Raw genomic sequence first — 25,267 nt, 5'->3', positions numbered from 1 at the left:
TGTGCCGTACAAGCTTTATCATACAGCGACTCCAGATAAGACACGGCCGTCTCACACGCGCTTACAGTATGTTAAGAGAGAGGGAGACGGAAGTGGCTTCTGTCTGACTCCAGATTGTTTTGTCACTGATAAATGTCTAACAAGGTAAAAGGTCAAACTTGCAGCTTCGAACAGAGAGCAGAGCTGCTGCGTCACGTCCATTAAAAAGCAAATAAACTGGCTGCTGTAGCCAATACAAACCGCGCTGACAACAAGACCAGCTGTCGATGGCGACGCTGAGAGACATTCGCCGTGTTGACAATATGGTTTGTGATCATTCATGACATTCTGCTGAACCGTTGAGTGTCATTAACAGTCTGTCTGGCTCTGTGCGGCATATTTGAAGACACTTAGACAGTTACTTGTAGAGTTACTTGTGTTATCAAGTGGTTCTCCAGCTGCTCTGTTCTTTAAACTACAATAAGTGGCTGTTTAAAAACGTCTCAGTTTGTTTGGTTCTCTTCAGGCAGCAGAAAAAGATATGAACTTAGACACTGGGGGAAAAAACTAAAGGATAATCTGACTAGAGATGGTCTAAAGACATCAGCAAAAGAGCTGACTGTGTTACTCTTTCTTGGCATGGACATTTTTATATTGAATAATGTAAGGGACAGTTCACCCTAAATAAAAAATACATATTTTTCCTCTGGCCTGAAGTGTTATTTATCCATATTGACTGTTTTGCTGTGAGTTGCTGAGTTTTGGAGATATTGACCTGTTGAGATGTCTTGCCTTCTCTCAAATATAATGAAACTAGATGGCACTCGGCTTGTCATGCTCTAAGTACCAAAAAAATAAAACAGAAAAATTCAACAGCGATGTCTCTTTCCAGAACTCTTGACCTTGTTTTAGAATCTACCAGAACTACTTTCTTTACTCCTTTCTATTAAAAGAAAGTATTTCTTACATTAAACTGTTCACGCCAAGATGGATTAACTTGAGTAACCTGGTCATAATTTCTGGAAAGAGAAACTGCTGTTGAGTTTTTCAAATGTCTTCTTTGGTGCTCACAGCTCACAACTCGCAGCAAAACAATCTAGATGGATGAGAAGCACTACAGAGTATTAATTGATTTGTGGACACTTGGGGGCTTTGCAACAAGCTGTAAACTCAACATTTACATATCATCACCTCATGAAGCCGATATGGGGAATGTGGTAGCAAACAGACAAAGAGCGACATTATCGTTCATTTCTGGCCAACTGAAGGATGAAAATTTAACAGTCACTCTTCTTTTAGCTCTGTTTTCGTCTCCACCAACTCCTGAAAGAAATATCTGACTCACGCTTAAAGGTATGGAACAAAAAGTAAATAAATGACTCAATAAATAAATTAATATGACATTAATTGCACCAGGAATAATATAAAAAATGAATACAGGCGTGAATTTATAAAGTGGTATAAATTATGTTTGTATAAATCTTTTATTAATTAATTTATTTATTTTAAAATGTTTTTATTTTTGTATTATTTTTGCATCTTTACCCTATTTTTTTTCTTAAACTTATTTATTTCTGTTTTTCCTTTTTACATTTCTTTACGCATTTCTGCTTGATTATGCAAATAAGGGGTCTGTCATTCAAAGTGGGGAGAGGAAACGCAGAGTTAGTTTGCCACTACAAAGCGACCCCTATCGCCTGCACATACTCGATCGATCCATTGTTTCTATAAAGATGTTGATTAGAGCAGCTTTAAGGCAAAAAATTTCAATGTCAAAAGCGCAGAAAAGCATATTGACATTAAATAAGCACAAATTGGCGTCACAGCAGAGACATGCGCTCATCCAGTCATAATACAAAATACATTCTGTCTGATATTAAATAAATTCTATCCTGTGAAAATAAAATGAAAGTCATCCCTGCAGAGGAAGTAATGAATTGTAACTCAAGGCCTGCTCAAGAAGCGGTCTATGAATAAATCACTGGATTCATCCCCACTACTCACTGATAACACAACAAGAGGGTGCAAGTTACCAACAGCAGCTCATTATGTCTTTTTATGATGCTTTTGAGGCTTTTAAGTCATCAAAACTCAATTAATTTACTGAATCTGACTCTAAAGATGCCGACTTATTTCCCACCTCCTCAGTGTGACTAGTTACACAGTGAAAACAGTGCAGTGTAGCGTGGCAGATGAAAGTCCACAGGGCTCCACTTCACTGGCTCCATTTCCAGTCAACAGAAAAATAATTACATCTTTGGAAAGTCTCCAAACAAAAAAGAAATGCGGAAGGCAAGTTACACAATAAATTCTTCCACAGGCTCCTTTACTGTGACTTCTGTCTTCAGTTGACGGGTAAAAACACCTCTGATACTATCCAGTTACTTCCTCTGGAGTCGTTAGCTTACGAGTTATTATTAGCTTTGTGCCTCCTGGCTGTGGTAAATCAGTTATACAGTATGCAGATATCTGCTCCTTCAGATTACTGACATCACTGAAGTGTTGTGAAAGAATTTATGGAGCTGAATGCAAAAACAAAACCAAGTAAGTACATATTTGGTCAAAATTTAGTTATAACCAACTCCCTGGCATCTGTTTCACTATATAAAAACATATATGGCATTGAAATGTGCCCTTTTTACACCTGTAGTTACAACAAAACTGACCTAAAAACTGAGCCCAAACACAGTATCTGTACTGCGTTTTGTGTAGTTACTGCATTCCAGCTGTGTATTACTGCCCAGTCCGCAGTTTCTATATCCGGCGCGGTCACTATATCTGTGGCTGCAGGACTCATCACTGTTAGGTTGACAGATAGCCAACTAGACAGCTAAAGTAAGAGGGCTATACATAGAACTATACATAGAACTACAGAGCATTGCAGCTCAGCGTTGCCATCAATTTTTTTCCAGTGGTCACTTGCAGTATTGCAGCGAAAACTCCCCACTGGCCCAGAAAGCATTTTCCCCCATCAGCCGCCATTACAAAGAAAAGGACATCTGTATAACTGTTGAAAGAACACCTCAAACTTCACATGAGTGGGTCGAGCGGGAACTTGCAGGCAGGGATAAGAGGGGAAACTACAGCTCATACTCAGTGGGGCATATAACCAGGAAGTAGCTAGAAGCTAGAAAACTTTTTTGGCTTATGCGCTTGGTGAGCAACTCTCATTGGACTAAATGGGCGTCTTCTTTGTATTTGCTATCTAGTTCATTATAATGTATCTATGGGACTATAACAAATGAAAGCTAGCTTGTGACATAGCCTTGTGAGATAGTCGCTGCTAGCCTTAGCTAAAACCAAAGCTAAGTTTAGTTATTGGTTTTCACCTAGTTAATCTGTAAATGGACTCCTATGAACTGACATTTTGGTTATTTAGTTTTGATTACACACAGGCTAAATCAAATCAGGATGGAGAAGAAGAAAAAAACTAAACTCCTACTAAAGCTAGCTAGCTTAGCAAATCTCAGTACTTGCCTTAACATTCGTTGATGTTACGTAGGTGTGTGTATTTTATGTAATTTACCTAACACACCAGATGTGTTACACAGAACCACCTGGGAAGCGGTACTTAGAAACTGCTTGGAAAAGGGCAGGCACTTTCACAAAACTCTTGGCAGGTGACTGGATGAAACATCTGTCTATCACGTCTAACATGGGCTAACTTCAACCAATCAGATCGAAACTTTTGCATAAGAGTACCATTCTTTGCTCTTCCTTCAATGAAGAAATACTCTCCGGTCCTGATATAACTGATGCTATCACAGTATCTACGCTAACCTCTTCAGGAGCCGCCATTGTTTGTTTGAGACAAGTCACTCACTCGGACACTTTTCAACCACCAGCTCGGGGCTCAACAATAAGGATGGCCTGCTTACTGTCCAGCAAGTAAAGCTATTTTCTTGGACTATTTTCTGACGTTTTATAGAGGTTGCAGCCTTAGATTAAACATTAGCAAGTGTATTTCTGCCACTGTTGACTGACTCAACAAGTGAAAAAAAAACACATTAACAAACCTGAACCCTGCTGAGAACCGTAATGCATTACACTCAATTATTTATTGAATTGTCACCTGGTGCCTGAATGACATTCATGTTTTCCATAAATACTGCACATTACCACTATAATTTGATACAGAAAAGGCACAATATTGTACTGATTTAAAAATAAAAAAGGCTATTAATAGCACTCAGACAGATAGGAACACTTGATTGATGACTCTTGATTCTATAAACTATTGACCACAAATAATCAAACATGCGTAAATGTTCATAAATGTACTGGTTAAAATGGATAAGAAAACTGAGAGACTAAAGTTTAGATACTTCAGTTTCTCACAACATTCAGTGAAATTATCCAAAGGCAAAGCACAGCATTTTTTAGGTGCTGTGTTGGCTCTACAGCAGTGACTTGTGGGTAAAATAACAAGCCAAAAAGAAATAAAAGGAAAGAATTACAACCTTTTTTTAAAAAAAATCTGTTTTACAGTTTGGTGTTCAGTCTGAAAAATTTAAACCTTTTCTTCCTCAACCTTTCTGCTTTCTTCTTCACAGTTCGCAGGGTTACCAAACTGGTAAATACAGTGCAAAGTATTTTCATCAAAGGTTATTTTCTTGGCATTATTTTTCAATTTGACAGCTCACAGGAGAGTGAGACAAATGATGGAGAGGAATGATGGGTAACAAAGGTCCCGGGCTTTATTCCAGGATGTTGTTTGGCGTGTACTTTCAAGAAAAAAAAAAAGGTTGACTTACTACTTTTAACCAGAAACCGCTGTTTGCCACGGCAGAAATGCTAAATCACATTTTCACACAGATAAATAAGTGGAGTCCTGATTGGTCACAGGTCATTCGCTGGATACTCCTTTGACTACTGAGATGCATTAAATGTGAAGCATCAAGTCATCCAGTGAGTAACATATGACTGATCATGACTCCTGGTCAATGAATGAACTGAAGGCTGGTTTTTAATACAAACAGTCATGGAGGGATTCAGTGTAAGAATTAGAGGTGCTACTATTCTCAAAATCCACAATCAGATTTGACTTTAGGTCCAAATCTGATGGCAGTTGACGGCTATCCTATATCATGTCTTGTATTTTTACATTCTTCTTTAAAAAGATAAGCTCCATGGTAGTTAGAGTTGTTAAAACTGCTTCCATATTTTGTTGCCCATTTAGACAAGCCACAAAGTTTTAAACATACCACCCGCTGTAACTTTGCCTGGGAAAACGTAAACACAGGCTCATTTTATCTGATTTCACGGCGACTCTGACCCGAAACAACTGTATGGAAATCGCCTATTTTCTCACAGAGGGTCTTGTTTGCTAACGTGGGTCATATAGAGACATCAGTGATGAATTGAGGCCGTTTCATAATCAGTTTTAAGATCACTGCAGGAGCTCTAAGTTAGTTGAGTCAGCTGTAATGCGGCTGCATGAGCATGGAAGTTACTGAGAGGTCGTGTGTTGTGTTCACTGTCACAGAAGAGATATAAAAAGTTCCTGTTCACCTAATGTTCTGTGGCGATCTCCTGCATTCTTCACAGCACAGTTGTGTGAAACCCTCCTTATCACGGATGAACTTTACCAGCGGAAACACTGAGTTGGCTGTTAGATAACCATAGCAACGATGGACAGCGAGGGCCAATCAAAGAACTGGATATATCTCCAGTTCTGTCAGTGAAAAGTGCAGCTTTTTTTTTTTCAATTAGGCACCATAAGTGTGCAGCAAGGTGGGAGTGGAGAGAAAAAAAATACTTGGAGAACTTAATTTCTGATCGATTTTAATTCAGAATTGAAATTTTAGTTTATTTTAAATACATATGTAAATATGTGATCATAACCCAAACCCTTGGCACTCATGCACATTTTTAAGGATGGTTTGATACTGTATGTATAATTCTCAGTAAAACAGGGAGAATGGTGAAAACTATCATGATAGTGAAGTTTCACGTCGGCCCATATCGATAATTATTGATCATGTAGGACGTGGCTGACACGTGGTTTACTCCAAAGGGTGGAAGAGGCGAAGTTGACAAAATACTCATGTTTCATTACCGCTCTTTGTTGGGAAGGTTTTCATGTGGTTTGTAAACAGCACTGTTCTGATATTTGTCGATCCATCCACCCGTCCATTTTCTTCGACTTATCAGCGGTCGGCTCAACCCTCTCCAGATATCTGCCATACCGACGAGCTGACCTATTTTTTTTTTAACCTGCAATAATTTTGAGCCCCGTCCGTTGTTTCACATGAACTCCATGTTGTTTGTTGTCCCTCATGTCGACGGGGCAACCAAACAACACAGCCGTTACATGACTGGCTGCTTGTGTGCAACTTATAGCACCTAGGGATATGATTGGCTGCACACCTGGGGTTTGTCTGTTAAATAATTGTCTGTTTGTGTGTCACTTGCAGTGCGATCATTTATCAGGGGATATGACAGCCTGTTTATTTGTTTCGTACCTTCATGCTGGTTTGCATTCAATGTATTTAAGTGAAGTACTGAACGTTTGACCAGTTTTCCTATTGCTAGTGATGACTAGTCTATCGATGAAACATATCGCTGTTGTTTTATCACCCAGGCCTACTGAAGTATACAAAAATAATAGTTTTAAAACTATATCTTTAAACTGTTTTAAGGCACAGTCATCCATCCATGCACATCATCCTTAAAGGCAAACAATGCATGTTTCCCCCAAAAACAATTCAAAGACTTCATAATCCTTCTCTAATCATCACCTCCGCCTCTACCTGACAAACCAAATACGTCAGCCTGAATTTTGGGTTTAAGTGTAAGAGGAATCCACAAGACGGCAAAACATTTCCATCTGTTGGACCGGTGCAGCCACTCAGTTGATATAACCTCAATAAAAACTTGGAGCAAACAGAAAACACATAATGATGAAGATGAAATTATGAAAAATTATTTTAGCAACCGTGAAGCCTCTTGAGTGGAAATAAAAGGGGTAAACCATATGTTCTGCGGTTAATCTACTCACCAGTTGGAACTCAGAGCGGCGTGCGTAGGCCTCCTGTATGCCGGTGTCTGCCCAGAGCGCGCTCAGTGCCATCACGTACAGCTGAAACTCACTTGGCTCGACCCCCGAGCCGCCCACGCGCCCCTCCCACGACATCACCAGCATGCCCTGCTTCTCGTTCTCACAGCTCTGCCAGCCGATGCCCAGCTTGTCCCGGGCGTCCACCAGCACACGCATCCCCTGCAGAATCACACAACCAGAACAGATATATGAGCCTGGATGTGGAGGAACAGCTGCTTTTTTTTAATGTCAGCAATATTGCAGACATATTTCCTGACCGCACAGAGGGAAAAACCTCATACTGCATGTGCTGCTTCCTGGGAAAAATGTCAACACCGAGTCTAGCGTTACTGGTGGTAAACATGGAGTAACACACACACACACACACACACACACACACACACACACACACACACAGAGTCACACTCACATGTAAATGTGTGGCTGCTGGTGGTTTTTTGAAGAGAACCATGTGGACTGATCTGCGTGGGAGGTCTCCTCCTGACTGATCAAACTTACCAACACACACAGGATGTTCAGTGTTTTATATCCATCTACTTTTCTTTCTCCATCTTTATTAAACTTTTTAAAATCCTTGTTAATTGTTCCACATCAGCATCTTGTGATCTGTCTTATTTCGTGTGAGTTTTTATTTGTGACTTTTATCGCTCTTAAAGACAGTGTTAGGATTTTTTGAAGTGGGTTTATGAGTTCCATAACCGGCGTATTACCAACAGAAGATGGCGGCTGACACGCCCCCAGGAAGCAGCAAGAGTCCCAGTGTAGTCATTGCTTTCATAAATGATCAGTTTTGAATTACAATTTTCACATTCAAATATATATGTATATTTGTTGGGGTCTTCACCAAACAAACTTGTTTTCTTTCATCTGGAGAAGAAGATTTTTAGGCCAGGATATCTCTGCAGCACTACAGAACCTCATTATAATGCTGCTTTCTCACACATTTTCACTTCTTCAAAACATTGTGATTTGCTTCTCGTTCTACGATTTGGATGTTGCACTCGGCCATATTGTGATTTTATTGTGAGTGCGATAAACTGCGCAGCCCTAGTTTAATGCACTCCATATTTAGATCGTTACCACTTTACCTTACCATGAAACACCCGTTTCTAAGATAAAACTGCTGTTATATGAGCCAAATCAACCAGAATGGGACTTGCTGGTCTACCCCTGCCTCTGTCAGTGAGTTTATTTGATATTGTGTAACTCCAGCGTTTTAAACAATTAGTTTGGATTCAGCAAAGTCACAATACGACAAAGTAACTAAGATTCAGGCAGCAACTTCCCTGTCATGTGAGGTAAAATTACTGTTTTGCTTATAGTCAGTGTAAAGTGTGTTCTGAGTTTGTGTTGAACATGTGTTGTTGTCCACCCAGACAAATTTGAATAATTACAAAATTAAAAGTCCATAAAATTAGGTGTCAAAATCAGAAAATAATGAGCAGTTTTTCTGCTCTGAAACACTGAGGATGTATCCACGCCGCTGTCTCAGTGTCAAACATCACTATGACCTGAAAACAACCTGAAACACGGACTTTGGCTCTGGTGGCTCAAACATGTCTGGACATGTCAAATAAAGCTGGACGGTGACATATTGTTGCTCGTTACTCTCAGTCTGCAACAGAGCGGTCATTTTTTTTTTCTTCTGTGACGGGTTGTTGGAACTGAAGCGAGCTGAAGTGAACTGCTGGGCTGATTTGGACCGAGAGAGTCGGTTAAGATGCGTTCGTAACTGAGTGTTAGGACGGAGAGGGGAGGTGAAGGTGTCGTTCGTATGCCGGTTTGTGGGGCTCATATAGTGTTGGAGGACCATGGCTCTGGGGCATCATCGAGCCATGTTTCAAGTCTGCCAAGTTCAAGTCCCAAACAGTTTACACGTCTAAATCCACAATTCAATAAAACATAATTTAGTTCTCAGTGTTTTAACATGATTTTAGCAACTATTTTCTAACAAGTAGAACATGTTTAGAAGATAAACCCCTTTACACTGGTTGCTTAAGAGAAAGTGATATTTGGCGTCTGAAAAGGCTGTCTGCCGGCAATTTTTTTTTTACAGCATACACTTAAACTGATACTGACTTTTTTTAAGTGGTTAAAATACATTTTGCTGCTGACCCTATCCACAGCAGTTCATTGCTTAGCTTCCTTGCTGGTTTTTCCTCTGTGCTTCTCAAAGCTGAGGGCGTGTCGACCTCCGTCTCCTGAAGGTAAGACGCTGACTATCAACCTCATCCAAACTATCCCTTCAAAGCCATTTATTCAGTCTGTTTTGTGGCTCATGGTTGTTTTTTCTCCTGTTTTTATGGCTTAATAATTTACTCTAAAGTTTCACAGCGTCTTAAAGTTCAAAATCTGCTGCATTATTTAGGCCTGTTTATTGATTGAGACAACAGAGAACCCAGCAGCAAACAGCATCAGTGAAGTACGAAGTGTTTCAAAGGTCACAGTAGGTTAAGGGTTGTGAGTGTGTGTGTGTGTCAATGAGTCATGACCACCTAACGCTTGTGCAACAGTCGAGTCTGGTCAAGTTTATTTGCACAGCTTAATATCGCATTCACAGGGCTTTACAGGCCCACAACACGAACAGCTGCACACCCATCTCAACCTTGTCTCTACAAAGACACAGAAAACCCTCTAAAAACCCCCAAAGCAAGGAAAAAAATCTGGAAGAGATCTCACACAAGCAAATTCAAAGAAGGATTCCCCCTCCTAAAGCAGTGCAGCATGAGGTGTGGTTGTGAAAGAAGGCAATTAAAATAAGATGTGACAGTCAGAAGAGTTTCTAACTTATGCAGCTACTATGTGTGTGTGCGTGTTTGTGGTGTGTGAGCTTGTGTGTGTGTGTGCAGCCGGACTGAGATGCTCCTTTGTGACTAAGCGGTGTGGTGTGTTTCTAAGCCTGAGCCCTCATTTACGACTTTTTGTCAGAATTGATGTTTGTGTTTATGCAGCAAGAATGAGTAAGACTGACAAAAACAAACTAGTGTTTAACACAAAGACACACATGGAAACATAATCTGACACACATGCAGGTCGAGCAGCAGTGTCCTGGCGGGAAAATTACTAAGAGAGTCGTCGTGAGTCGGCTTTGAGTCACATCGACTCATAATTATCTGCATTTTTTTCTGTCTATGAGCCAAGCTGAATGTTATCAATTCACTGATCTGTGTATTTACAGCAAAATCCTCTGTGGTCTTTTCTTCATACTGGAAGCTCTTTTTTCCAGTATGAAGAAAAACAAAAGATCCTGTAATTCATTATGACACTTTCACAAAATAATAACTTAGTGTCTCGAAATAATGACTTGTATCCAGAAATAATGGCTTAGTATCTCAAAATAATGACTTAGTATTTGAAAATAATAACTTAGTATCTCAAAATAATAACTTTTATCTTGAAGTAATGACTTAGTGTCTCAAAATTATGACTTATATCTTGAAGTAATGACTCATAGCACAAAAGAATTACTTATATTTTGAAATAATGACTTAGTATCTCGAAATAATAACTTAATATCTCGAAATAATGACTTAATATCTCAAAGTAATGACTTATATTTTGAAATAATAACTTAGTATCTCGAAATAATGACTTTTATTTGGAATTAATGACTCATATTTTGAAATAATAGCTTAGTATCTTTAAGTAATGACTTAGTGTCTCAAAATAATGACTTATATTTCAGAATAATGACTTAGTATCTCAGGATAATGTGAGTATTTCAAATGACTTAGTATCTCCCAATGACTCTCAAAATGATGAGAAACCCTCTCAAAGTAATAACTTATATGTTGTATCTCAGAATAATGACTTAGTATTTAAAAACAGTGACTTAATATCTCACAACAAGTTTCTCAGCCTCAGTCTGTCTCTCTTCCTGCCTGCATGTTTGTCCCGCTGTCTGTTTTCCTGCTGGTCAGGCAGCCTTGTTTGTTTCCACTGTTTGTCTGTAATAAGTCTGTAAATATGTCTCAATTCTGCATTTCTACACCACACACACGAGCGCCGTAACCAAGTTGGTCACATCTGTCCCATTTCTGTCCCACTCTGAATTGCTGGAAAGAAATGCAGCCTTCTTTTGCCTAAATTTGGAGGACAAGACCAAAGTGCCTTTCCCACACTCTTATCTCATGTGAGGCAGTCATTTTTATTGAGATGTTAAGGTGATCATAGTCAACTCATGTCAACTCCTAGTTAGGAAATATATCAGTTTAACTACTATGCTTATGAAACAAACTGTCCTTTTTCATATCTAGCACTCCCAATAAGTTGGTTTACAGATAAATAGGTGTTATGTACTGTAGATGCATTAACATTTATTAATGTGGATTATCCAGTCATCCTTTAAGTACTGAAGTGAAATTTCACAACCCCCTCTGCAGAATTAAATATGATTTACCTTAATCCTCATTAACCCCTGGCTTTTAAACTCTTTAAAGAGGATTTACAGGTGATAAACACAGAAAAGTTTGACTTTTACGAGCTGAAGGACCACATGAATATGACATTAGCTTTGGTCTCTGTGAAGCTGTAGGTTTGGCCTGACCTCCACATCCTCTGAAGGACACACCTGCATCGACTACATCCTTTGAATGATGCAGGCTCCAGGGTGAATACAGCTTTTAAAGAGCGAAATTCAGGCACTTTCAAAATTTCCAGACTCTTGAAACAACAAATCAAACAATCAATGTATATTGCCACTTTGTTTATGTTATGGTCTTTTAAGGTAAATATTAACTTTGACTTTGTATGTGTTGATCACGATTATTTAATGCTCACAAGGGGTCGTTCATTTTGAATATTGACAGGTTTACATGAGTGATTGTGTAGATCAGCCGTTCTCAAACTTAAGAATGCCACCACCCGTTTTGAATCTGAAAATCTTCTGTTGCCCACCAAAACTTTTAATCACAACTTTAATAAACACACAACACTAATTATACCAATGATGAGATGTAAGATCATGTGACTGGTCACCAAATATGGTGAAACACCTGTTAAACTGGGTCGGATAAATGAAGAATAACACATCATTAAAATCCCACAGCTCTGTTTTCTTAGGTCTGATTAGGTTTTAAAGAATTAATCAAAAATATTTATAGTGATTTCAAACTTAGAAAATTGAGACTTAAATAAATTAATACAGTAAAACGATTTTATTTATTTTTCATGGCCTCTCCAAAGCCGACCTGCAGGGGCTTCATGCCACACACTTGGGAATCACTGGTGTGGATGAAATACAAGATTATGCTGAATATCAAGCATTTTTCAAGGAGCATATTTAAATTCAAGCATATTCTTATCCTTAAAAACATAACAGATAAAGACTTTGTACAAATGCCCAGAAAATGGACCATTCAATCACGTCACATCAGAAATCAAAAGTGTTTATACTTGATTCAAACAGCCACTCAGGCCAATCAGCTGACCAGTCACTGCATGAAGTGAGCATGAATGTTGGATCTTTGATGTCTGAAAGTTATAGAAATGGTCAGACAAAGATCATCCTAATCTGACATTGGAAATACGTGGGGCGAAGGCTTTTCTGAAGCTATTTGACCATCCGGCAAGCACTTCTGACAACGAAATACTGGCGTCTTTAAGTCCAAACTTCGAGAGCGACGTAAAGGGAAACACTACTTGAGGGGGACGGAAACACTATTCAAAGAGGAAACAGACTTAGGTATTTGGTATTTATCTTATGTGTCATTGGCCCTCAGTAGTATCTGACCATATCAGGGTAGAAAAACATCAAACTGTACATTAAACATCAAAAACTGTGAAAATACAGCATAGAGGCAGGTACAGAGTGTCCCTCCGGCCTGACCTGGAGCAACCAAACATAAAATTCAATGAGGACGAACAGTGTCGACCTACAGATCTTTATTTTTAAATAAAGTTCTGATATGTTTTAAGGCTTCAGCAGCTTAAATGAGCTGCTGGACAAAGCTAGTAAAAAAGGAAAAAGTTTATTTTTAAACTTAGAGATGCTTAAATGGGAAAACAAAAGGAAACTGGATGATAAAGGACTAAGAAAAGTCTGCAATTTGTGCAGCAGTTTGTATTTGACAAATGAGCTGTTCAAACTGTGAACCTGAGTTATTATCCCCTTTGATTGGTGTGTGTTTGGGAAAACGCTTGGTTAAACAGTAATGACAGACAAACAATCAGAGAAATGGAGATAAGAAAAACTAAAAACCGTCCAAGGTGCAGCTCGTAAATTAGCTACATTAGAGTTACTTAGGGCCTGCAGGTTTTTAGTTTCACTTTCTTCCATGGGGAAGAAATAAATCCAATTTGGCATAAAAGATTAAACCAAAGACTTATCCGTTACTGCTGGAGGCATTAATGACATTCAAAGAGCAGGACCACACCTGAACTCCACCTTTATGTTGTTTACTTTCATAAGGCTAATTACGCTGCACGCCCGTGTGTTTATCCCTCTCCTTTTCCCTCCTTCATTCCCGCTTTGTTCTCTTTCTCCATCATTAAGTTCCCATGAAGCGAGGTATGAAGGGAGTCCTCTACACCCGCCAGGTAAGACTGATCCGCCGCCAAACGCCCCAAACCACAGACACATCTGTTCAGGTGCTTACAGGTGAAATGTGTAAGAAACTGGCCACCTGTCGAGGTTACTGCAAACAAATGTGGGGCAGCAGATCACCAGAGTAACTGCTAACTGGTGCTCACTGCTCTCTTTGCTGTAGCTAGATTTGGCTGTAACTCATCCTGGATGACAAAACAATAGTTATATGTATCTGTAACAGAGAGACTTTAAGAAAACTGTTCAACAGATTGTTCAGTAGGTTCATTTAAATACATAAGATGCACAATGAAAGCATATAACCGGTCCCTCCAGGATATTGCAGGCTCTTTTTGAGAGTGTTGGCCTGAAAGGCCTGATTTCAGGGCAGCTTCTCTAAAAGAACTGCAGTGCATGTTGTGGTGCTTTTAGGCTTTTTTTTGCAATGCAATGCAGGACCAAGTGAAAACTACGAAAGAAAGTTGTGATTTTTTTGTATGAGTCATTAAAAATCAAAGGCGACTTGTTCCAGTGAGAACAAAATTACACTCTGTTCTGAGAGTTCTAAATAACCTTATAACAAAAATGCTCAGAATCACAACAAGGATAAAAATCTGAGCTCGAACTCAGTCAAAACAGCACAAAATTATAAAATACAAGTGCACAGAACACTAATAACTGTCAATAGAAATGGCAGATGTTGTGTTCTTTTCAGTACCTGTGACCAAATTAAAAAAGTATAAATGCAAAAAAGTGAAAAATAAAACAAAACACTGAATCAGTTCATTAAGATGTATGTATATGACATTTGCACGAGGAACTGCTGTGATTGGAAATGAAACATTTTATGGTGATAAATTTTCAGCTATATAAGCCATTAGCTGGTTAGCTCAGTTAGCCGTGCAGCTATTGCATTCAACCTGTTAGTTGAATGGAGTCTGCTCAGCAGCTTCCTAGTCAACAAGAACAGACCAGGACAGAGGACACCGCCTCTGAGAACACCGACGGAGGTCAGATTGACTTGGAATACAGAACCAGGGTCATTTAAAGTGGCTCTGACTCTGGAGATGTCAAAGACCCGGCAGGCAGGAACAGGACAGGCATGAAGCCAGAGAAAAGTCGTGCATCAGCACCATGTAGAGCCAGAATATTTTCACATCTGATGCACTGAATTAAGTAGTTTCTGAGAAATTATGCTGGACATGACTCACTCGTTTCTGGTGTTTTAGACATAAAACAAATATCAGTTAGTCAAGAAAATAATCAACTGGTTAATCAGTTTGAAAGTTCGTATTTGAACAGAAACCGAATACTTTTGGGCTTTGGCCTGTCAGTTGGACAAACAAGTAGCTAGACAACGTCAGTTTATATGTACATGATATGTTTCAATATTTTCTGACATTTTATAAACTACACTAAATGCACGTGCTACTAGATATCTGTGAATGAGGGCAGGCACAGATCCTGAACCTCTAATCATGTGACTTCTTGCAGTCTTTGCCTCTCCCGCGTCCTCCTACACATCATGCATTGTGTGTTTTTCAGGAGGTTAACTAATGGTGAAATGTGTGTAAGAGGGAAAGGGGGTTGGGGGGGGGGGGGGGCTGCTAATGCTGGGGGGGCCGAGACAGCACCACCACTGTATGCTGGTATTGACGGGAGGGTATTGTACACTGCTGCCTTGTCTGTGCAGAAGTGCAGCCTCTTATCATCCTTGTCTGGGCTGTGTGGCACTCAGGGCGGATGTGCTCATCCCTCAGGAATAGTCTGGTATTGTTAGCTGGTGAAGGAGGCCCAGCCATGACAGCAAACAAAGGGACAGCGCGCGCGCACACACACACACACACACACACACACACACTTCAGGATAAAAATATGCACTATGTCAACAAACCTCTCTGAGTGTTTCAGTGGGTATGAGTGTGTGTGAGTGAATCTCAACTGTGAGACGTTAAAGCTGCAAATAATCATTATTTCTGACAAAAATTAATCTGCCGATTGTTTTCTTGATTGATCAACAATAGTCTGGTCGAGAAAATGTCAGAAATTCAAGCACTGAACGAAACTTATAACAACATTATGGTCAAGTGCAAAATCCAGATCGCAGAGGCTGCAACATTTCTATAAAGATGAAATGTTTCACAACTAGGTTTGTGTCTTGATACTCAATACCCACCCACCCAAGTGATATAGAAACTTCTCCATTCAAACAAGACCTGCATTCAATCCTTTTGGTACCCAGCTCTAGAAAAAAATGATTATTTATATGGCTGGCAGTCAGTTGATGCAGATGTTCTTCATAAAGAAGAACCTTTGAAAAAAGTTATCAAATATCATTATCAGAGTAATCTATTGGTATCGGTATCACTTTAAGGTTACTGGTATCATAATTTTTTAAACGATACCCTGCCTTAGTCACAATATACCATTATTAATGAAGCACTACAGTGTAGAGCTGCAATGATTTAATAATTAATCAATTAGGTGTAAACTGTCAAACTAAATACCTAACTATTTTGATAATCAATAAATCATTTTGAGTGGGTTTTTTTTGGTCCAAATTGTCTGATTTCAGCTTCTGTTTATGACAGTAATCTGAATATATTTGGGTTGTGGACAAAACAAGACATTTGAGGACATCGTGTCAGGCTGACAGCAACATTGTTCACCACTGTACTGCCCAAACAACTAATCAACTGATCAAGAGAAAGACTGACAGACTAATTGATAATGAAAATAATATTTGGATGAGGATTGGGCCAATGGATGATGACTGACTGTCATCAACCACTGAGCCCTCTACCATCATAACAATGTGTTTTAAAAACCTTTTGTATTTTATGTAGCTTGTCCCCTCAGAGTCGCCATAGAATTCTGTTTTTGACATGTGGGAGAGAAAATAAAAATCGCTTTACATCTTATTATTTTCTTTTGAAACACAACTAAGTTACTGACGTTTGGTGCAGAGACAAAGACCCTTTCAGACCCAGTAACGATACCATCGTCCACTGTGATGTTATACTGTGGACATCATACCAATCCCATTGACTCCCATTAACCATAATTCCTACTACAGAGATGCTCCAGTCTACATTATCACTATGTGATTTTTTTTTTTTTTTTGCATGTCGTTCAGTCCTATTAAAGCTTAAATCAAATGTAAATATTGGCAAAGCTGGAACTACTGAATTTCTGGCAATAGATTCAGAAAAGATGACGAAACAAATAATCCCATGTAGAGCCCAACCGATATACCAGTTGACTGATATTATTGGCCTGATACTGGTCTCTCACAGCTATAGTGGTCTATACTGTTATCAGCATTTACACTGTATGTTGTTAGCTTTTTTTTTTTTTAAAGCTATTTAAAAAATATTGAAAAACGTCCAGCTAAAGTTTACTTTTTGAGTGCCCTGTTATTATTTTTGGACAAAAAGTTTGTTAAACTATAATTATACTACATTTATCAGATTTTTTTACATTCTAATATCAGTATCAGGAGTCTGGCCCTAATGCACTGTGATATTTGTTGATAGAATTTATAATAGATTGATTGGCTAATGGTTCCAGGTCTGATCAATATACCTCCATTAAAGACTAATTGATTAATTGACTACTCTTTCAGCTCTGGCCCTAAATGTCATCCTTCATTATTTAACGTGGTTAGACAGAGACTTCTCATCAAACAAAAGATCTGTTTTAAATAAAAACAAAACGACAGAAACATGAGTTGACCTCACAGATTATAAATCTGTTAGTTTAAACTTTGGACTGAATGCTGTAAAGTTTCCCTGAAGGCCCCAGGCTCTTTATCTCACCATGTTCTTACCTTCAGTATATTCTCATAGATGGTGTCCCGGAAATCCAGAAGTGCTTTTTCATCAAACTCTTGTCCGTTAATGATGCGCATCTGTTTGAGGAATGTGGACTTTCCGCTCTCTCCGGCCCCGAGCAGGAGGATCTTCACCAGCCGTCGGACGGCTCTCCTCTCCCGGGCGAGCATCGCGTCTATCTCCCGGCTCCTGCGCCGCGCCTCCCGCTCCTGAGCAGCGTCCCTCTCCCGGCTCCGCTCCTTGCTGCTGCCCGGGTCCCGGCTGGCCTCGGCCGGCAGCAGGCAGCGGCTCAGGGTGCGGACCACTCCCGACATGTCGAGTCGTGGGAAAAGTTCAGCGAAACTTCAGAGGGAAAATGTTCATTATAGGATGTGACCTCTGGGGTGGAAGTGGCCCAGTCCGGTTACATCCAGCTGATAAATAATAATATCACGTTTCCAGAGGATAATTTAATAAAAGTCTACATTTAGAGATAATGGGGGAAGCCGTTATCTAGTCTCCAACCGGCAGACAGCCCGTGTCCATCTTGGTTAGACCGCGCCATCAACAAAAATCAATCTGGACAGAGAGGAGACAAAAGCCGGGAAAAATGTTCAAAAAGTGACAAAAAAGTTCAAATGTTTGAGTCCAGAGAGCCGAGAACAAGAGCTGAAACTGAAGAAGTCGGTGCGTCCATGCAAAGCAAAACAATAGTACGAGCAAAGACACACACTCATACACACACTCACACTGGGACAGCCTATCAAACTCCACACACACACACACACACACATACACCCACAGCCAGCGGGTTTGTGAACTTGGGCAGCGGACTGAGAGCAGCTCCTCCGGCGGCGGTGGGAGTGGGACGGTCACACTGATGAGGAGGCGCCGCTGCGCTGCCGGGACCTCCGGCAGGGGGCGCCAGAGGGCACAACGGAGAAGGGGGGGGGGGTCACCCACCGCGGTAACATGGGGTTAACTGAGATGTACTGTATATTTAACCCTTTTTGAGCTGGCTGGAGGTGGTATTATTGGTAATACTTTACATGAATACTTCTTATAATTAACTATAATTTCAAGTGTCTTATGGCCTCTTGACTTATAAGTTGCTGTACTGCATCAGATAAGCATTAAAGGGATAGTTCAGTCAAAAAAATGAAAATTCAGCGATTAGCTACTCACCCTCATGCCGACTGAAGGTTTGGTTTAGTTATTAAGTCCACAAAATGCTGCTGGAGTTTCACAGGAAAACGGTGTTGCAGAATCTCCCAAACAATGGAAGTGAATGGTGACCAGTTTAAAAAAAAAAGGTGTAATCCAAGTGTCCTAATGCTCCAACACGCCGTTCACCTGCAGACGGTGTGCACGTGCACGTGGCTCCAAGCTAAGGATCTACAGTGAAGATTCAGGCTAAAACCACGACATAAATGACAAATTTCAAGTCAGCAAACATTCTGCAACACTGTTTTCCTGTCAAACTCCAGCAGACCAAAAACTAAACCTGACCTTCAATCAGCATGAAGCTGAGAAGGTAATGACTGAATCTTCATTTTTGGGTGAACTATCCCTTTAAGTGTGTTTATTAGCGTAGTCATAAAACATTGTGAATGCATGCCCCCATAATGCACCAGATGTGGTCTTCATAGAAAGTATATTGGATCCCCATTGGCTTCTGTCAGTTGCTAATCCTGACTAAATGTACAAATAAAACATTAATATAACAACAACATCATGGTCCATGTGACAAATAATTATTTAATTTAATTTAACTCTCAGTAACACCACATCACAACAAATAATGTTAACAAAAAAGAGCACTAAAACACCTACAAATGGATAATTTGGAAATGGATAAACAGTTATATTTACAATAATGTTGCTTACAGCAAAGATTTAAGGTCACGACCGGGGGTCAGCGAACTGCAGACACATGTGGCTCTGTCACTTCTCTTCTGTGGCTCCCTGTGTGGTTGTAGAATTAATAATGGTTTCTTTTCTTCTTTTCTTTTTAAAACATTTTAATTTTCACTTGTCATTGCTGGAGGCCTAAAGTGATCCTTAAAAAGCGCTTGAGCTAACATAATGCCAACTTCAACATTAACTTTACCTTCATGCTGTTGCTTCTCCCTAAGAAATATCAAATGGAAAGTAATTTGTACTTTTTAAATTTTCTACTTGACTAGGTTTCTCAAGTGGTGATGTTCATATTTACTTGAGTAATTTTTTATGTGAGTAATTGAACTTTACTTTAGTATAATTTTTCAGTGCTCTACGTTTTCTATTGTCAGAAAACACACTGAGGAAGGATGTCTGGCACATTTGTGTGGCATTATTAAACAGTCAAATTTGAGTGCTGGCCTAGATTTTGTTTTCTTTAAACTCACACCCCAATAATTTTTATACTTTACCTTAAAGAGATCTGTTATTCTGTGCAAACATATTCAACAACATTTTCTGATAATATGTTTCTGTCTCAAGTAACTGGGACAATTAAATGAGCATCTGGTCTGGAGTATTTTATCTGTGAGTTTGTGGTTTAAAACGAGCAAAATGTTCACTCCAACAACAGCTGAGAAAGAAAAACTGGCAGCTCAAAATGACAAAATGATATAAATGTAATATAATGTGGTTCAAATCAATCTATACAATCTATGAAATGTACAGCCAAAAAAAAAAAAAGTATAAGAAATCACCATTCCTTACACGTCAGCAGGTCAGACTGGGTTGTACTTGGCAGGTGTCAGGTGTAAATGTGAAAAAGAGGACACCACTCTCAGTAAAACCTTCTTTTTTTTTCTCCGAGCTGGTTCCTCAACCAGTGTGTCTCTTGATGTTTCCAATATTTTCTCTCCTCTTCTGTCAAACAGCCAGACAGGCCAAAGCATCCATGCCTGTACAAACCAGTCTGCGTCCCTGGAGAACCTGAGCCTCTCACTCAGCCAAGGCACCAGGAGACCCTCTGCCTGACAGCATCCCTGCCAGAGAAACTAATCAGCCACGGGATCCAGCCTGTTTCAGGGCCAGCTTCACTACAAGAATAATCTGCCTCACACACGCGCCAATTTGGGTCTGCAGACCTCGAGCACTCCAGCAGAGTCCTTTCTGCCCACCAACTGTCTGCTGTTACCAAGATGGTGCCTTGTGAGCCAAAGAAAGTGGACCGAGCAGAAGCCGGCCAGCTGGATGAAGCGGCGGACACGGAGGTGGGACGTTGTGAGGAGGAGTGAGCTCCACCAGACAGAATCCATTTGGACACAAATGAATTGGCACGGCATCACCTGAGCATTACTTAGACAGCAGCCCATTAGACACAAAACATCATCTCAGTTTAGTCATTTCATATGAAATGTTCCATGTTTTTGCCAGGACATGAAGGAATAAATTACATCCAAAAAGATGCTCAGTTGTTGCTAACGCCAGGAAAGCAGATGTCATCAAAGTTAGAGAGAACTCAATCCTTGAATATCAATTATCTAGCCATTAAAAATTAATACAGATGGGTTTTTGGTGTAATATTGCACTGACTATGTTGGATTTTTCCTCATTATTTTCTGTCTTAATTTATCACAACTGCAGTGACAAAAAAAATGATGGATTGAAGGTTATGAAACCAGCAAATATATGATTAATGCAGTAAACTGATGACAAAGTATAAAAATGTTTTAAATCCCCCAAACTAAGAGTATATTAATAGACTCAAGGCATCTTGTCGACCCCATTGTAATCAAAGACGACAGACTTGGAGGATAGGTTTCTGTAAAAGCTGCTTCTAATCAGATTTTCTTTGAGGCAAATGCAAATTAATGCTCCTCAGAAAATGACACTTTTGTCAGACAAATGGGAAATGATGCCTCCACATCAGTTTACATCCTTTATAAACCTAATGAAACATTACATTAGATTGTGGAACTTAAAGGACCAGTGTGAAGGATTAAGTGGCATGTTTCAGCAAAGTAGATGTCAAACAACTCACCTCACCCTTCCCTTGCAAGTGTGTATGAAAAATATAGAACAATATATATGCAATTATTAATATAGTCATATATACATGTATACACCCAGGAAATAATTCTTAAGTGGTGGGCTTTTTAACCTTTATTTGATAGGACAGCTCTAGACAGATGGGAGACACACAGAATCGGACCACTCGCAGCTGAGGACCACCACCAATTTACCTACCTGGGCATCCCATAGTGCGTTTTCTAAAGCATCATTAATGAAACACAGATATCCCTTTTCTATACACACACATGCTGGCTTGACTTAACTCGGCTGGACTCGATACATCGACCCAGCAGGGCAAGGATTTGCAATTCCACTGAAAGCGAATGTGACAGTAAAATACAGCAGATACCTGAATACCTGAACGTAAAAACAGCCACAGAGGAGAGAAGCTAAACTTGAAACCCCAGAGATAAACCTCTATAAACAACCAAGAGCTGAACGCACGGACACTTTTAGAAACGTCTTTCTGCTGTACTGCACACACGAGTTGAATATGACAACATTACGCTAGTTTGAGGGGAAGAAAAGGAGGTCATCGTGTGTTGGCCGTGGTCGGTGAGATGTCACCGCAGCCCACATGGAGGAGGAGGAGGGTTGGGCTCACTTTGGCTCCACTCCAGAGCAGGTGCTTCTCGGGCACGACTTGACACAGCGTGGCGCGATAAAAGTGGTAATAAACATGCAAAAATGGCATGGTGCAGCCGAAAGGATCAGTTGAAGAGTCCTGTGGTCTTGCTGGGGTTTTGCATAAACTGGTCCACCTGTAAAGTGCATCAGTTTGATCCCGAATCTTGTGGTGGAGCCTTTAAATCTTACACACTGGACTTTAAAAGGCATACTGCATAGCATTTAAAAAGAAATGTACAGACTCATATAAACAAAACGCTCTAAATCTTCACTTATGACCCACTAGAACTGTGTGGTGCATTTACAAAGGATGCTGCAGATTTTACCTTTGAAGCTGCTACAAGGAATTTTCATATTGTGTTGATTTTGGAGGAACCTGCAGACAAAAGCGGTGGGTTTGCATCTTAATAACCACAACGTCAAGAATAACACAAAAAGTCTCCTGCTTCTTTTTTAATTGAAGCTATCTAGCTAGAGTTTCAGGAGCAGGACCACACCTCAACCGCACCTCCTCTGGCATAAATACCCACCTAACCCTCTCCTCCTCTTTTGTTCTCGTATTCCACACCCTCCTCCTCACCCTGTCTCTACCTTTGTCTTCCTCTCTTCCCACCTGTCTGTAGTGTCCTGAGGGGGCTAGTGAACTGGCTAAGGTACGATTCACTGTAACTTTGGCTGAGAAAATGTAAACACAGGCTCTTCTGGTCTGTGTGCTGCAAATCGTTTCATCTGATTTCAAAGAGAATCCGACTCAACAAACATTAAGAGTAACTACAGTATATAGAAAGTCATTTGCATATGTAGATCATATAGAGAGATCAGTATTAAGACTCCATCATACCCCAAACTAAAGCACAAGTAATACAAGAATATAGTTGTTTCATTGCGCTCACAGTGAACACTTTGACTTGTCATAGTAGGAGAAGCACAGGTGTTAGTAATGACAGTAACAACAGCGAGGCAGCATGAACAATATCTGAAACTGACACAGCTGAATTGAATTTATCATTAGTTTATATTATTCACGCCTGAGTTTTTCCTGCTGTGACATGTCAAAATGTCTGCTGCGAAAAAAGGTCTATTATGTGCCCCTGCAGTGTGACACATTTAGCTCTGAGAAAATATATTTTGTTTTAACTGCTCAACTCTTTTCGGTCTTAAATCAAATGATTTGAGGTGGATTCTGACAAACTTCTGCAAGTTATACTTCGCCTCGGCACCTAAAATGGTGAGTGCTTTCTAAAAGCACAGGTAGGGAAAATATTTGAATGCAACTGAAATATTTGGAGAGCGAAAAAAGGCCCATGCCTTTTGTGTTTGGACTGAAAAAGTATGAGGGAAAATAAGTTGGAAAATCAAGAATTTGTTGAAAGCATGTTTCCATGGAATACTAAAAAACGGTATAATCTTCAAACTCAAGTCACAATGTTATGGGTTTTTTTTTCAAGGTATTTGTGGTAAAGATGAGGTTTTGTGATTGACATCCACATCTTCACTCTGAACCGGTCACAGTCCTGGGAGGACCCAGACAAAGACGTCCACCGAGGCCCCAGTAGCTGCTCAGGTATATAGAGATGCAACATTTAGGCTTGTGAGGCGTCTCTCTGCTTTCAGAAGTGTTCTGACCTGTTCAAATAGTAGAAGATGTGAATTTTGTTTTGCTTTTGGCTGTTTTTACAAAATGCACAAATAACAGGGAATAAAATTTCATAGGTGACAAGTTGTTTCACAATATTTTACTCTTACAAATATGTTGAATTTGATATATCATAATAAGTTGTGCCTATTTTAACCTAACATATGTTCAAGTGACTATCCTGATACAAAGCTGAGACAATATGCCAGGTAAAGAAAAAAAGATTTCCTATTTTAGTTAAGTATGATGCTGAAAATGATATATGTCGATCACCTAAGTCTTTGTGTGTGTTATTGTGTTAAGTAGTCCTGAATTATCTACTTTAAAGTGTTGATAAATCTATTTATTGATTATCATGACAAGAGCAAAAACACAATACGTGTAATGAACATAAGAATTTACTTTCCTCCTCTCACCCACCCATAAACTTTCTTTAACTCCGTCTCCTCTCTTCTCTTAAGTTTAGGAGACGAAGACAAGGGAAAAGGGTGGCTGACAAACTGACAAGGTGTGGGAGGAAACACGAAACAAAACAAAAACAAAACATCTATAACATTTTATAATGCAGAAATGTCCCCAGGTTGTAACAAACTTTTCCATGTATTTCCTTCTTGTGTATCTAATTTTCTCCAGGTGCAAAAAGCTGATCAGGTAAAGGTTGGTGGATACTGTTGTTCCCAGTTTTTAAGAATATCTGAATCTGTTTGTCATTGCAAATGTGACAGTATTAATGGCCATCATCAGCTCCTTTGTCCCCAAACATTTGCTCAGTTTGCCTCTCGTGACGATGCACCTCTGCTCAAAACACAAAACATTTTGATTAAACCTCTTTTTTTTGTTGCCATCAAATTTTCATTGTAATTCCAAGCATGCAAAACAAAGCCAGAGCAGTGACTTTATGAAATATATGATTCCAGAAAGAAAGAATTAGCTTTCAGTAAGCATACGAGGCGTGAGGATGTGTCATGGGATGCACCAGAACACAGTGTAATAATATTGACAACAATGAAAAAAACAAATGATTAATTGCGTGAGGAGATAAATAATGTAAGGAAATAATGAAAAAGAACATTCATACCTATACACACACACACACACACACACAAACTCACACATAAACACACATAGACAAGTAGAGGGAACTGAATGTCTAAGCGCAGTGGATTAAGAAAGCTTGAGGCAATTTATTGTCCTTACAGAATGTTTTTCAAGGATTCAGCACTACAGCGCCAGCACTTATGTGTACTCATTGACACCATTAATTCGAGCTGGTGAGAGCTCCATGTTTATGACATCTAAAAAGGAGACGACTCAAGTTCTAATAGTAAGAGAATGAGGTGGCCTCCAGCGGGATGCAATTATTCTCTTTGCTGCTGTCAGTCTGGTAAAAATGACTGCACGCCTTTTGAGTTCGGAGAGATTAAGAATTGAGAGGTCATTTAAAATAAAACTACATATAGTTACAGGCCCTGTTTCATATGTCAGATTAGGTCATTTGGATGCAGCTTTGCTCCAGAAGTGTTTGACAGGAGGACAGTCCCAAAACATATGAAGAGACGAGCTCTGAGTGCAGGTTACAGAAAGGATCATTGATCATTTTAACATGATGGAGTTTTACAGGA

The 25,267-nt window shown here is 39.6% G+C and overlaps 1 protein-coding gene across 1 annotated transcript in view; it reads right to left on the bottom strand.

Annotated features, from left to right (window-relative positions):
• Positions 1-18,380, bottom strand: part of gna12a (guanine nucleotide binding protein (G protein) alpha 12a) — a 36,308-nt gene extending 17,928 nt beyond the window's left edge. The window contains exons 1-2 of the mRNA XM_084714966.1: positions 17,392-18,380; positions 6,980-7,198 (exon numbers count right to left, since the gene is read on the bottom strand). Coding sequence (XP_084571092.1) covers positions 6,980-7,198; positions 17,392-17,709 — 537 coding nt within the window. The 5' untranslated portion in view covers positions 17,710-18,380. The remainder of the gene's footprint in view (positions 1-6,979; positions 7,199-17,391) is intronic.
• Between the last annotated feature and the right edge of the window lie 6,887 nt (positions 18,381-25,267).

Source organism: Lutjanus erythropterus, chromosome 3 (assembly GCF_056507025.1).
Source record: "Lutjanus erythropterus isolate fLutEry1 chromosome 3, fLutEry1.hap2, whole genome shotgun sequence".
In the NCBI taxonomy this organism is placed as follows: domain Eukaryota; kingdom Metazoa; phylum Chordata; class Actinopteri; order Lutjaniformes; family Lutjanidae; genus Lutjanus; species Lutjanus erythropterus.
Note: the sequence above shows the minus strand (reverse complement) of the source record. Positions and strands in the feature narration are given on the sequence as shown.